We start from the raw sequence: 14,462 nt of genomic DNA, 5'->3' as shown, positions 1-14,462 counted from the left end.
CTCTGAAGTATCTTTATCTGGCCCCTGTTGACCTTAGCAAACTTCACTCAAAATGTTTTGCTAGCAGTTTCACTTGTCAAGAGAAGAAAAATGAGACATTGTATAGTCCATATAGAGTTGATTGATCTCTCATGCACATTCATGGAAAGGAAAGGACTTGCCGATCCACTTCATAAGAGGATGTTTCAGGAAGCTTGTTTGTTCCTTGGTGATCTCAGTGGTACAGCATCAGAATACGTGCACTGTGTGATGCCAGTTTTATAAATGCCTGATCATCTGTGCAAGGCTTGCACATTTCTGGTTCTCACGATAATGTTAGAGGCCGGAGCAGTTCTTGAGAATAGATCTTGGCCATCCCTGCTCAAAAGCATTGCCATTTGGGAAAGGCAGTTGATAATAGAAAGTAGTTCAGAGGTCGGGGTTTGCTTAACTGATAACTAGAATAACTGTTGCTTCCAGGTCTGCTAGTGCCCTGCTCTTGGCCTTCGGAATAGAATTTCCCGCGCATGCACGCAAGGAAGTGAAAATGTTGGCATCCATGAGTTTCCTGTTAGGGACAGTGGGAGAAATGGAAGAGGCATAGCCATAGGTGTGATCAAAGCCAGCCTGTTGAGAAACAGGGTTTCAGGGGCTCACCTGAACCTGAGCGTCTGCCCTTGATTTTTGTATCTGTTTTTGATGCCTTGCCTCTTGGTAAGAATAAGGAAATAATAAGCTGCACTCTTGCCCAAAGTGCTCGCCATAAGCACTCAAGGTGTGTTGGATAATTTTAAATTAAATGCTACCAAGCAACTTTGAAATAGAAAGAGATCTAAAACTAGGTAAGTGGTATGCTAATGAAGTTCCACAGGCCGCAAACACCCGCAAGCCTAAATGGAAGGCACCGAATAAAATCTGTGGCTGGCCAAGAGCTGTAATCTGCATTGTTCATGTGCACCTTACCCTGTATGATCATTCTGTTGCTTGCATTGTTCAGTTCTATACAGTTAGTCCTATTGCATTATTCATTTGATGTCCTACACTGTATGATTCCCTTTTCCCTCTCTGTCTCACTTTGTAATCCACGAGTCACTGCGAGAAAAGCGAGCTTTAACTAAGCTACATAAGTGGAAACATCCTTCTGAGTAAACATGGGTAGGATCATGTTACTACTCCCCCCCCCCTTCCCAGTGGCCTCACTCTGCTGCTGCTTCTGTAGCAGCCCTCATCACTTGTCATTGCATATATAAACCCGTGTTTCTCCACGGGCCCCTGCTGTTATGTCCGCTGTTCTTCTGTGCATCTCCCAGGCCTGTTTGATCAAGCTATGGCTGGTTTCCTAGGCGTCACCACTCCCACCTGTTCAATGGTACTTACCAGCAAATTTCTTAGCGAAATGGATCTAATAGCTGTAATTGACTTGCTCGGTTTTGCTATTACTACTCTATAGCTCTTGTCACCCTGGCGGCTAGATGCCAGCTATTTTCAAGCCGCTTCTAGACTTTTAAAAATATATTTTACTTTTAGTTTGTAATTATAAGTTCAGTTCTGTGGTTCATGCCCTTTTCTTCCTATTATAAAAGAGAAGGCACCTCAGAGTTTAGCAGCAAGTAATGCAGAACTGAGGAAAATATTGTATCATAGAGTTCTTTTATGACTAATACTTACCAGAGCCAGTTTGGTGTAATGGTTTAGAAGCATGGACTCTAATTTGGGAGAACTGGGGTTGATTCCCCACTCCTCCACATGCAGCTGTTGGTGTGACCTTGGGTCAGTCATAAGTTTTTTCAGAGCTGTTCTCCCCAGGGCAGTTTTTGAGAGAGCTCTCTCAGCCCCACTTATCTCACAGGGTATCTGTTCTGGGGAGGGGGAGGGAAAGGAGATTGTAAGCCGCTCTGAGACTCCTTTGGGTAGTGAAGGGCGGGGTATAAATCCAATCTCTCTTCTCTTCTTCTTCTAGCATTTTTAATTAAAGTCCCTCTCTCTGGTTCTTTTCTAGCTGTTTTGCAGTTGCAGTATTAGAACCACAGCAGTAAAAGAGTTGTTAATGGGCTGTAGAGCATAGGATCAGATTTCATAATGATTTGAAATGCGTGTGTATAGCTGGATTCAGGGACTCTTTGGACTTGACTCTCTTGTTACCCATGATCTCAGCTCCTAGAACACCATGTTACAAAGATCATGTGGAACCGAACAAGCAGTGTAGCAGACTCCATCTCGAGATATATGACTCAGTGTTTTCATTGACTGCTTTCTGTGTACTATGCATGACTTCTGAAGATAATCACAGCATGTTCATATTGGGAACACGGCATGATATTTTCGGAATGCTTTAATCCATTATTTTAGATATATGGTGCTGTCAGTAGCAATGCTTCTCTTTACTTGTTTGAAAATAAGTAGATGTTAGAGGTAATAACAGGTCAAGTCTTGCTTTATCTGTGCTTACGTGCAGTAGGAGATGGCCCTCGATCTACCAGTTAGCAGCTGAAATTACAGCATGAAGTTTTAAAATGGTAGCAGGAGCTCAAGAAGATGATTTTGCACAGTGCCATGGAGAGGACAAGGGGTATAACAGAAACTGGGCCTTCTTTCTTTCTTGAAACTCTCGATTCAAATAGGGGATGGTGAGAGCTATATTGAGCACATCAGTGATGTGTAGAGGGTGGCATTGTGCTCTGTTGTGGCTCTCCCTGTGTAGTATGTGTACGAAGGAGGCAACGTCTAGGCAATGAAGAACCACAAGGTTTTCAAGCAATGGGAGGGGGGATCCTTGATTTGTATGAGGGAATGATTAGCATTGGTGCCCAGAAACTGATGATGATAAAAATAAAGTTCATAAGAAGGTAGAGAACTCCTCATATATTCTTTCTGGTTCTGAGTCTCCCGCGAATCCCTTGAGCCAATAGCCGTTGCTGAGAGGAGCAGCTTTGGGCGGATGGGAGCTTTCTGGCAGCTGCTCTGTACTTTCTCCCTCATTTTGTGTGGTGATTCTGTTTGTTCCAGGAATTTATCCCTACCCAAAGTTGTCAGCTGTGTCAAGCCGTGTGCAACTCCTGTTGCTTTACCTGGAAAAGCTGCAAGTTGTCCTTGAGGCTTTCAGTCTTGGCCAGCTGTGAGGAAGATGGAGCGGGAGGAGGAGAAGTGGGCAGTTGTACTCTGGGGTTCTAAAACATATTGCATGAGTTGCAACAGGCCAGATTTATGGCAGGAGACTCGGGAGAATTCTTCCTTATTGTCCCTTTGGAGTACCGCTTTGTGAAATGTTTTGGTGGTGCTGAATAGTTCCTTATGTTACTGAGGGTCCTTGGTGGAAGGCTAAGTGGTGGTGGTTAGGATCTTTACAGCCAGTTCTGTGTAGACTGAGAGTCTATGCTTGTTAGTGACACATTTGATGGTGTTGATGGGATTGATGGGGTCAAAGCATTCTGTAGTTTATCTAAAGTCCATGGTAGTTTTGCATCTATATTTTTCAGTGCTTAAGACTTTCACTAGTATAGCAGCATATCCCAGTATCAATCAACTTGAACATTTATTCTTTTCCCTCATATACCTGTCTTTGAATAGAGGAACGCCTGGGTTGGTGCAGATGTGCAGTTTGGATCTATGTGTATTGTTCACAGTGCAAGCTGAAAAAATCAGAGGCAGGTCTGTGTCCAATACCTGGCTCAGTCTGCATATACATCCCCAGTCATATCAGGCTCTGCCTCATCACATCAGTCCTGTCTAAGGCATTAATGTGGTATATGATAAGAGCAGCAAGAATAGTGTATGCTCAAAATTGGAAACTGGACAGAATACCAGGGGTAGAAGAATGGATTTAAAAACTGCTTTTTATGGTAGAAATGGACAAAATGACAAGAAAACTGAAAGATTTGGAGGCGGAAGAATTTTTTGCGGACTGGAAAGATTTTAAGGACTATTTAGAGAAATATTGGGATGTGAAGGACAATCTGATTTGCTTTGAAAATTATTAAGTGGATGTAAAAGAGAAAAGAAATGGACTTATAATGATATATATGTGAATATTTGTTACCTATAGCTATATGATAAAAGATTAGAGACATGTTAGAGTTTAAGGTTTGAGCTGGTGGTGGGTACGCTGTTGGAAGCCTACGAAAAGGGGGGGAGTAAGAAGAAAAGGATATATATTGAAGTTGATATAATGTGAACGTGTATTATCCTAATAAAAGTTGTTGTTTTTTAAAAAAAACACATCAGTCCTGTCTAAGGCATTAATGTGGTATATGATAATAGCAGCAAGAATAGTGTATGCTCAAAATTGGAAACTGGACAGAATACCAGGGGTAGAAGAATGGATTAAAAAACTGCTTTTTATGGTAGAAATGGACAAAATGACAAAAAAACTGAAAGATTTGGAGGCGGAAGAATTTTTTGCGGACTGGAAAGATTTTAAGGACTATTTAGAGAAATATTGGGATGTGAAAGACAATCTGATTTGCTTTGAAAATTATTAAGTGGATGTAAAAGAGAAAAGAAATGGACATAATGATATATATGTGAACATTTGTTACCTATAGCTATATGATAAAAGATTAGAGACATGTTAGAGTTTAAGGTTTGAGCTGGTGGTGGGTACGCTGTTGGAAGCCTACGAAAAGGGGGGGAGTAAGAAGAAAAGGATATATATTGAAGTTGATATAATGTGAACGTGTATTATCCTAATAAAAGTTGTTGTTTTTTAAAAAAAACACATCAGTCCTGTCTAAGGGAGAACAGATTCATTCCCTTTCAGCTTCGACTTTTACCTAACTCTTCAAAGCAGGAGTATAAGAAGATGTAAATTGGTGCCTGTGCGGGCCCATCTTAAAGAGACAACTATGGTGGAATGCTTCTTCCACTCCCACCATGGCTTTTAGCAACAAAACAGCAATTTTAAGGGCAATGCACAACTGCCTCCAGTCATTTTAAAATGTTTCCAGAATATCTTTTGTCAGTTGTCATTTGAGAAGGAACTTAGTGGCCCATATTAATTGCTGAGTGCACATAGTTCACCAGAGCTTTGGTTTACTGCTGGATATATCTGGAGAGGTTTGTACTTAATACTGGTTTCTGAGAATAATATGTACTTTATAAAGTGGCCCACAGTTGCAATTCTGGAGGTTGTCATTTCTGGTCATGAGGGTTGTTGTAATTGTGTTCAAAACCACAACGTAAGGGGGAGTCCCGTTCAACTACCAGAAGGGCTGTGTTTGGAACCTGCATGGACAAAGGCCTTGTGAAACAGGGGCTGTTAATAAGGAGTGGAATTGGATGAGATTGAACAAAAAAGCAGGTGGGTCCAACCCAGACATCATAATGAAACATCTCATTTGGCTCTTTTTAAAAATTTCTACATAATTTGTTTCCTGGTAATGCCATAGTTTTATTTCTTGTTAAATTCAGGTTCTGGCCCATTATTCAACAATAGCAGTTTTCACTGGCTACTACAAATTGAACTTTTACTAGGGAATAGGGAGCCTGGGTCTATTATTAGGGCCTCTTAAAGGGTTGTTGATTCATCATTCTGGAATCTGGACCTCTGAACCTGGGTGAAAGCCAGGACATGTGCTGTGTTACATGCTAATGCATATTCTCCCAGAGACTGCAAATACCGTTCTATGATCATGAACATCACAAGGTATCCTGCAGTGAGTTATTAAAAGGCAGTGGCCATTCAACCGGTCTGTTCAACTGAAGCTGCAATTCTTTGCACACTTGGACTTATTGAGCAAGGTTTGATGTACTTGTTTCTGAAGAAGTGTGCGGTTTATATTTGACCTGCATTAAAATTATGCATGTTTCTTTCTTTTCTTGGAAGAATAAAGGTGCACTTCAGTTTGAGGACAAATGGGATTTCATGCGACCTATTGTTCTGAAGCTTTTACGCCAGGAATCCGTCACAAAGCAGCAGTGGTTTGATCTGTTTTCGTAAGTAATTCTTACAACTTGCAGTTCTTAAGTGCTGTAATAGAAATACAGCTATGGCATTTTGTAATACCATCATAAGCATTGTTCTAGGAAAGATCCTATCAGAAACATCTCAATTACAGTAAGTGGTTTGTGTTTTTTCTTTTTGCTTTTGTGATTGCTAGCAACCATCCTTGAAAATTAAAAGAGTAATTCAGCTTCAGGGATTTATTTGGACTTACTGTGTACTTAAAAAAAAAAAAAGGCCACAAATTGAGAAACGTTTTCTCATTCAGTTAACTTGAGTCAAATGGCTAGATGATGAGATCTTTTGTACAGTGCCGGCTGTTGCTGCCCTGTTGACAGGATTGTGAAATTCTGTTCAGGTTATTAACATTCAGAATGGGAAATATGCTAAATAGAACCCTAACCCTACTCAAAACTAGGACACAGTTTTTCAGAGTATACAAGCAGCAAAACGTAATACGGTTTCAAGAGGTATTCTTTTTCATTCCCTGAGGGGAGAGGCTAAGACTGTAGTAGAATTGGGTGTGGGGGGGAAGGGAAGGGAAGAGAGCTGGGTGAATGAAACACAAGGCCTTCCCATCCGAAAGCGACTTTGCTCTTAGAAAAGTTTGCTGCCTTGCCCTCTGCTTTCTGATGCCTGCTTGGAGAGCAGGTCGCTTCAGGATGTTCAATATTCCACTCTAGTAAGTGGAATGAAAAGGGCATACGAATCTTGAGATGAGTGGGGGAGTTTGGAGTAAGTCTTTACTGATTTTTTTAAAAATCTGCTTTTCCTTTCCAAAGGCAAAAGGAGCCATCTAAAACCAATCTTGCAGTAAACGGATTCTGTTACAGTTTTTGGGTCACATGGGTGCCAGGTTGGGAGTTGACTGGTGAATAAAGCTGGATTTAGGAATCTGATCTCTGTAGTTCATAATGTTTCCTGTTCTAGAGTTGCAAAGAGTTCTTCGTAAATAAGGGAGCCATTACATCCATAATTATTTGTCAGAATTTGTCCAGTTTGAATGTGTATTTCAAGCAGGCCATTTGTAAGGCTCTGTCAGATTTGTAGTAAGCTGGTGGGCAAACCAGCCGTTGTGAGGAGGAGACCTCTGTTCTATGCTGACTAGCAGCAGCTCACTGGGTTCTTAAGATCTAGTCTGTTAAGACCAGCCACAAATGCTTCTGTGCCTGGTGATACTAGGCATCAAGGCTAGGATCTTGTATGCAGAAGTATGTGATCTAGTCTCAAGTCACAACCTTCCCTGTGTGTGTAAAAGAACCGACTTGTTCAAGCTGTTTCAGTTTTTGTCTCCTCCATCTCCCAGGCCTCCTGCATCATAAACTGGCATCATCCATTGCCCTATGAAAAATGCAGCGCAGAGTAGCGCTGGGTTATTTTAATTTTCTTCAAATCGATCGACTTCTTCAGATGTTAATATTATGAAGTGATTTATTGGAAAGAAACTGTGTGGTTCCTCCTTCCACCCTTGTGGAATTTTGCATGTGTTTTATTTTTTAGTATGCATTATTTTGTTAGGCAGATTGTTCGTGGGGCCCATTTGTCTCTGAACCTCACTGGTTTTAAAAGGTCTTTTTATTTTGTACTGATCGAAATGTCTGTATTTTCTAGGGATGTGCATGCAGTTTGTTTATGGGATGATAAAGGCCCAGCAAAAATACACCAGGCTTTAAAAGAAGACATCCTTGATTTTATTAAACAAGCACAAGCAGTAAGTGTTCAGCTTGAAAGAGTGCAAATGCTTTTCTTGCTATGTTGTGTTAATGTCTTAAGTGGCTTCTTTTAACGGCTTCTTGGCATAAATTCAGGTAGTCTAAGGTGGCATATTAGGCTGCATGAAACTGAGAACTGGAACAGATGCTATGGATCATCTCCCTGAAACACCCTTCCTTGATAGAGGTGATCCTGTTCAAGGACTGTGTGGATTGTATTCTGGAAGGAGTTCAGAATTCTGACTACTTGATATATTAAGCATACTAACAGACATTTTAAAATTTTTTTAACTATTCCGCACAGCCTTGATAAGCATAGTAAGCATAGTGCTTTATGGTCCGTGCTTGGGGAAGTAAGTGTCAGTGAGTTCAGTGGGACTTATTCCTGGCTAAATATGTGCAAGAATAGAAACTGTGCTGTTTACTGTAGGTCTCCTGAAAAGGAAATACCTTTTAAATTCCCCCCCCCCCAAGTCCTTTCTTGATAGACTCCAGACATGTTACCTGTTAGAAAGTCATGAGAGATGTTGGCATTTTACCAGAAACGTGCAGGTGTCAAAGAGTAGGATTCTGCCTAGAATGTCTGTGGGAACAACCTCCCGCAGGAGACCCAGGAGCAGCATTGGGGCTGGTGTGGGAGGGGGAATCAGCAAAAATCACGGAAATTCTACGTGGGATCTAAGCCATATTATGCAGACGAGTGAGCTTGCCAAATAGGCCACTGTTTTTACAAGGTCCCACTTAGAAATGATGTATTAACACCGTGACGAAATCCAGATGCAGCCAAACAGGACCCCTGAAGAGTGCCCTGGTGTTACAGTTTTCAGGCAGGCTTTTCAAGAGGCTTGCAAAGGATTGTACAGTGAAGCATCAAAGCACAGGCACACACAGGTTTCTGTACAGAGTTTGTCTGCAGCCCAGTCCCAAATGTGTTTAGGGCTGAAACAGATATAGCGTTCTGCCACGTTTTGTCTACGGGAGACTGGCAGCCATCCACCAGCTCCAGGTCCCCGTGAAGAGCTTCCTCTAGTACTGCTGCGGGGCCTTGATTCTGGTCGGGTCTGTGGGGTGGCAGGAGGAGGGCTCGCTGCCTCTCTGTGCTGCTTTTGCTGACCTGAAACAATGCCAGGGAGGTGCTGTTTGCCCATCCAGGTGGCTGTGCGTGCACAGATGCTTGCACATGCAGCCCACCCGAAGGGACAAATAACACTTCTGAAGATCTAGATACCTGTTTGTCCCTTGGAGTCTGGTACAGAGGTAATAAGCCTTGTCCACCTATAAAGTCACATCTAGTTGTGCTTCCACGGGTACACACTAAATAGTCTCAGCTCTTGATTCTGAAGGACTTATCCATCAAACACACATTTGAAACGGGAGGGCCAGCATGATAGCCGTTGTGCAGATTTATTCACTTCTTGGAAATCTGCAGATCATTCTGCCCAGAAGTGAACTTGTAAGCTGCATTAAGCCCCTGCAGAAAAAGAGGGTTTTGTTCTCTTCCTCTCCTTTCCTGCGAGTATCTATAAAGATTGCCTTTGATGCTAAACTTTGCCTCGAGCCACTGTTTCAGCACTGTGCTTTCATTTATAAAATAAGAGGCAAGTGCATAATGATTTGTAGGCATGCCAACGATGAATCTATAGCAAGGTTTGTTTTTCCCTGCTGCCTGGAAAAGGAAGCACTACTATAAAATGTTTGCAGGCCAAGATAAACACTTATAGTAAAAGGAAGTGGTTAGTGACGATTAAGAGCAAAATACGGCAATACGAGTAACTGTGAGCACTTGGCTGGCACTGGACCAAGTTGCCCAGAGGTTCATGGCATCTTCTCGTTCTTGAAAGTTTTGGATGGGTATGGTGGGGGAGGATCCAGTCAGATCCCAAGGACATCGCCAAGCCCAGTATTTGGTTGAAGAGATGCCCATGACCAACTGGCAGAAGGCACGGCCTGCCAAGCCGCAGGGGCAGAGAGCAGGACGTAGGGGGGTGAGGACTGAGGAAAGTGGGCCAGTCTGGCTGCGCCTGAGTTGGCTGAGCCGGGGGCGGTTCACCCGCGACATGCCTGTTGGGACTGAGAGTAACATCTCAGTTTACAAAATTATCTGTGGGTAGCCAAGATAGGGAAATGGGTGGGTGTGCCTTGCCCAGGGGTGGTCTCTCATGTTCAGGAAGGGCCTTAAAAGAGGTGTCAGGAGCTGGACTAAGAGGATCAGGTGACAGAGCTCAGCCTAGTCCGGTGGGGAGGGCTACTCTATAACACAACTTGTAGCACTGGAAAATTGAAGCCTACAGCTGGAAGCGAGTCGTGTATCTGTGTCCAAGTGGCCGGTCACAATAGGGTGGCAGCCCTTATCCAGGTCACAGCAGGCATCAGTGGCAGGATGTGATACATGGCTTCTTGACAGTCTTAGCTTTGTTTCTCTTTTTAAAAAGCACTTTTTGTCTCCGGTAGTTGTGAAGTTATGCTTGAAACTGAATGGATGGTGCCTGGGGAAAGTAGTTGATGCCGGAGGGATTGCTGATTGAGAGCTCCAGAGGGAGGGGCTTCAGTGTTGTGTCATAGCTCCTCGTCCTCCTCTTGACTGTTCAGTGCAGAATAGTTTTGAACCACTTGCTTCAGTGACTTACTGATTTTCAGGGCTTAGTCATAATTTCTTGATGTCTTTTACAGAGTAGGCAGAAGGATCCCTTCTGTAATTCCAGGACGAATGTTAACAGTTTTAGTTCTGAAGCTTTCTCACAGATCTGTGCTGGTAATAAGAGATGTTGCAGATTTATTATGTTTGGCCGAGTTGCCGTGACCTGAACAGCCCAGGCTAGCGCGATCTCATCAGATCTTGGAAAGTCTGCAGGGTCGGCCCTGGCCAGTTTTTGGATGAGAGACCACCCAGGGTCACGATGCAGAAGCAGGCAATGGCAAACCACCTCTGAACATCTCTTGCCTTGAAAACCCTACAGGGTCGCAATTTTTTTTTTTTTTAAGTTGCTTTAAAAAGTTTTGTATGTTTCCTAAGCTGAATTGGTAAGAGGCATTATATCAAAAATGGGAAAGCTAATTTGAAATGGGAAGACTTTATATATGTCTTTATATTTGGATCTGCCTCTTCTTTTCAGAGAGTGCTGAGCCACCAAGATGACACTGCGTTACTGAAAGCCTATATTGTGGAATGGCGTAAATTCTTCACGCAATGCGATATCCTGCCCAAGCCATTTTGCCAGCTAGAGATTACTCTCATGGGCAAACAGGGCAGCAGTAAGAAGTCCAATGTAGAAGACAGTATTGTTCGAAAGGTAGGTGGTATTACCCATCAGACAACTCCCATCATGGAGATAAGATAGGTTACGGTACTTACGAGTGTGTGAAGCCAGTATTGTCTACTCTGCGCCAGCTCAGTATTGTCTACTCTGACTGTCAGTGGTGCTCAAGCATCTTGGTCAGATCATGGTCTTCCCCAAACCCTGCTGCCTGAGGTCTTTTAGCTGGAGTTGTCAGATTACATGCAAAGCATGTGCTGTTATGGCCCTGTCCTGTTGATACACTAAGGGTCATGCTGATTGATATGTGTGATAACTGAGGAATTAAATTCTACTGCATCCCGAGTGATGCTGGCAGTGTGCATGTGGCATATCTGTCTGGGTACAGGGCAAGCACACATGGAGGGGACGGGGACGTAGGAGTGAGACTACTTTCATGAGCTAGGCTTTGACTGAGTGCATACTAATCATATTTGCTACTTTGTTAGCATATGGCAATTAGGGTGAAAATACATCTTCAGTGTAGGCCAAATATGAGAGTTAAAAAAAAAATCCGTTCCTGGAAAAGATAGTGGTAATCTCAAGGAAGTGTTTAGTGGGACTCTGCGCTTGAGTGGCCCTTGTGTGGACGGTCCATGCCACTCTAAGGAGGAAGTGCAGGGTTATTCCGAAATTCACATTTACTAGACCAATCAAATCCAAGAATTAGATCTCAGTGTTTTGTCTTTTGAAAATCTTTACACTGCTTTTTAACTCTTTTCCTCCTTCTACTTATTGCATTTGTAGCTCATGTTAGATACGTGGAATGAGTCCATATTTTCAAATATAAAGACTCGCCTTCAGGACAGTGCCATGAAGCTGGTTCATGCTGAACGGCTGGGGGAAGCGTTTGACTCTCAACTTGTCATTGGTGTTAGAGAATCTTATGGTATGTCTCGTTTCTTCGGGCAAAACTACAGCCTCCCTGTTAATGTGCAGACCCCCATAAGTTGCCTCCAGTTAAAAGGTGCTTTGACCAAAAAAAAAAAGGATGATAAGTATTCAGAACAGCTGTCACAGTTTTTGATGGTGCTAGACAGCAGTACATTTCTACAGGAAACCATGGTTTTGACAGATATGGTGACAAGTTCAATCACTGGTCCCTCTCTCCCACCCCCAACCAGTGGCAAAATTTGTAATCTTAAATCTGCATCTGTGGTTTGAACTTCTTGTAAACGATGAGCTATTCTTGCACTTGAAACTAGTCCTTTCACTAGCTGGTTAAAATGCGATTGCCTCAGACATTATCAGTGTTGATTTTTAAAATTCATGAGCTGGATTCAAAGTGCTAGAAGCAGAGCTCTGCAGACGGAGCAGGTCGTTCCTGCTTTCCCTCTCCCTACTCAACCCACTGTACAGATGTCCTGAGACATGTTTGGGAGTGCTGGAGCCCTTGAAATCACTCTGCTCATAATTCTTCAAAAGAATGCTGAAATAGTAATCATACCACACCAGCCGACTTCGAAAAATTTCTGAACCCCCCCCCCCACCAGCACATTTCTGTTAATTCAGAAATTTCTTGTTAGGCAAATCTCTAAGGACTGGTAACGGGTATCCTGCTCATTCATCGTTAAAATCTATATGGAAGGCTAGACCGTGTTTCTGTGCATGTGTGGCTGTACTGCTATGTTATTAGGAGAGGTGTTGCTTCCTTTAAAAAAAACAATTCCAAAATGAAATCTCTAACTTTACATTTCTTTCTATAGTAAATCTGTGTTCTAATCCTGAAGATAAGCTCCAGATTTATCGGGATAACTTCGAGAAAGCTTATCTTGATTCGACGGAGAGATTTTACAGGACTCAAGCCCCCTCGTATTTGCAGCAAAATGGTGTACAGAACTATATGAAATATGTAAGTGGAAAGGTGTTAACATGAAGACAGCTGGTTTGGTTAATGTCAGGACTTTTCAGTGATGGTGGTTCTGCTTCCGCACAGGCAGATGCTAAATTAAAGGAAGAGGAAAAAAGGGCACTACGATATTTAGAAACCAGACGTGAATGTAACTCTGTAGAAGCGGTAAGTACACACTGTGCATGCGTATGTAGCGGGGTCGTGTGTTGCCTTTAATATTGGCAAGGATTCTCATCTTAAAGATTTGTTATATCAAAGCTCTTCTCCTACTGTCAGGAGTGCCATATCACTGTGTCCTTGTATTCTATCCAGCTGACTGCATTAGGGCTGAGTGCAGTTAAAACTGATCTAAAGTCTGAGAAATTAAAAGCTGAGATACTGCGCGTGAGTCTTTTCGGTTCAAAAGGCTTGTACCTCGTGAGGCTTCTAAAACAGCACACTCTGAAGTGTACTAATGGTTCTTATCGCTTTTCAGCTTATGGAGTGCTGTGTGAATGCTCTGGTGACATCTTTCAAAGAGACAATTTTAGCTGAATGCCAAGGCATGATCAAACGAAATGAAACAGAAAGTAAGTGGAACTTAAAATACTTTTCTCCCTTTAGATTGGCATAGAGTAAAATACATTTGAGACACACTACTGTTTCGTAAAAGCAGCAGACGAGAAAGACCGTGTGTTGTAAGTTACAGCTGAATGATTTTATTGCCTTACAAAGACATTTGTATTCATTCAGTGGAACTGGATGACTAGATAGCTTTAATGGTCTTGAAGTGATGCCGATCCACTTACTGTTGGAAACGCGTGTCTCCGCTTCCCTCTCGTGCATTGTTGCTGCACTTTATTCTATTGCTGCATTGGTTGTTTGCCATCATTTAATCTACCACGAGAGAGTTTTTGTCACATTGAAACTGAGATAAACAAGTATATCATTTTGCTCTGGGAATCCAATGAACTTTTGCATTTTGTTGGCAAATGTTTCTGTTGAAGATGAGGGATCTTTCATTATGAGCCATGTATGGGACTTGGAAGGAGCAAATGGGGGGGGGGGAACCAAAACATTCTCTGTCAGTGTTCTGCCTCACTATGTGGAAAAGTTACATCATTATCCCGTATGATAGGTGAGAATTCCCAATGAGAGGCTTCCAGCTTTCAAAGCGAAAAGTTGTGCTCTTGAGCTTGGGAATTCAGAAGGCAATCTGACCTTAAAACTATGCTTGACCCCTTGTTCTGACAGCACTTGTTTGGATCTGGTCCAGTGCTGAATATAGCAAGATACCAAACCACGTGCAAGTATGACTATCATCTCTCAAGGGGAAATTGCTACTATAGAAACATGGATTACTGAACATGGGAAACTGTGCAGAGGTCCAGTGAAATTCTTTGTACATACATCCCAGTTTCTCTCCCATTGTTTTACCAATACTTAGCTGATATAATAATTTAATAAACAGACCAGTGGAGGTAGCTGGAAACATTTGTGCTGACTTTCCTAACCTTACCAAAGCAATTTTCACCCTCCTTATCCTCCCTGATATTAACCATAGTTGGCATTTATGCACATATGAAACCATGGTCTTAATTTGGTATCTGGCTTTGCGTGATCATGTTAGTGCCGGTGTAATGTAAGATGTAATGTAATGTGAACAGTGGCTCAAGTGGTTAAGACACTGAACTGCAGGCTGTGGAAGG

General features: G+C 42.4%; 1 protein-coding gene across 1 annotated transcript in view; it reads left to right on the top strand.

The window, feature by feature from the left end:
- CUL5 (cullin 5) overlaps positions 1-14,462 on the top strand; it is a 39,021-nt gene that overhangs the window by 3,742 nt on the left and 20,817 nt on the right. The window contains exons 2-8 of the mRNA XM_015414815.1: positions 5,801-5,910; positions 7,529-7,628; positions 10,743-10,919; positions 11,670-11,811; positions 12,629-12,774; positions 12,859-12,939; positions 13,250-13,343. Of these exons, the coding sequence (XP_015270301.1) occupies positions 5,840-5,910; positions 7,529-7,628; positions 10,743-10,919; positions 11,670-11,811; positions 12,629-12,774; positions 12,859-12,939; positions 13,250-13,343 (811 nt within the window). The 5' untranslated portion in view covers positions 5,801-5,839. The remainder of the gene's footprint in view (positions 1-5,800; positions 5,911-7,528; positions 7,629-10,742; positions 10,920-11,669; positions 11,812-12,628; positions 12,775-12,858; positions 12,940-13,249; positions 13,344-14,462) is intronic.

This window comes from Gekko japonicus, unplaced genomic scaffold, assembly GCF_001447785.1.
Source record: "Gekko japonicus isolate JY-2015 unplaced genomic scaffold, Gekko_japonicus_V1.1 scaffold1956, whole genome shotgun sequence".
Taxonomy (NCBI): Eukaryota; Metazoa; Chordata; class Lepidosauria; order Squamata; family Gekkonidae; genus Gekko; species Gekko japonicus.
This window is presented reverse-complemented; position numbering and strand designations above follow the sequence as displayed.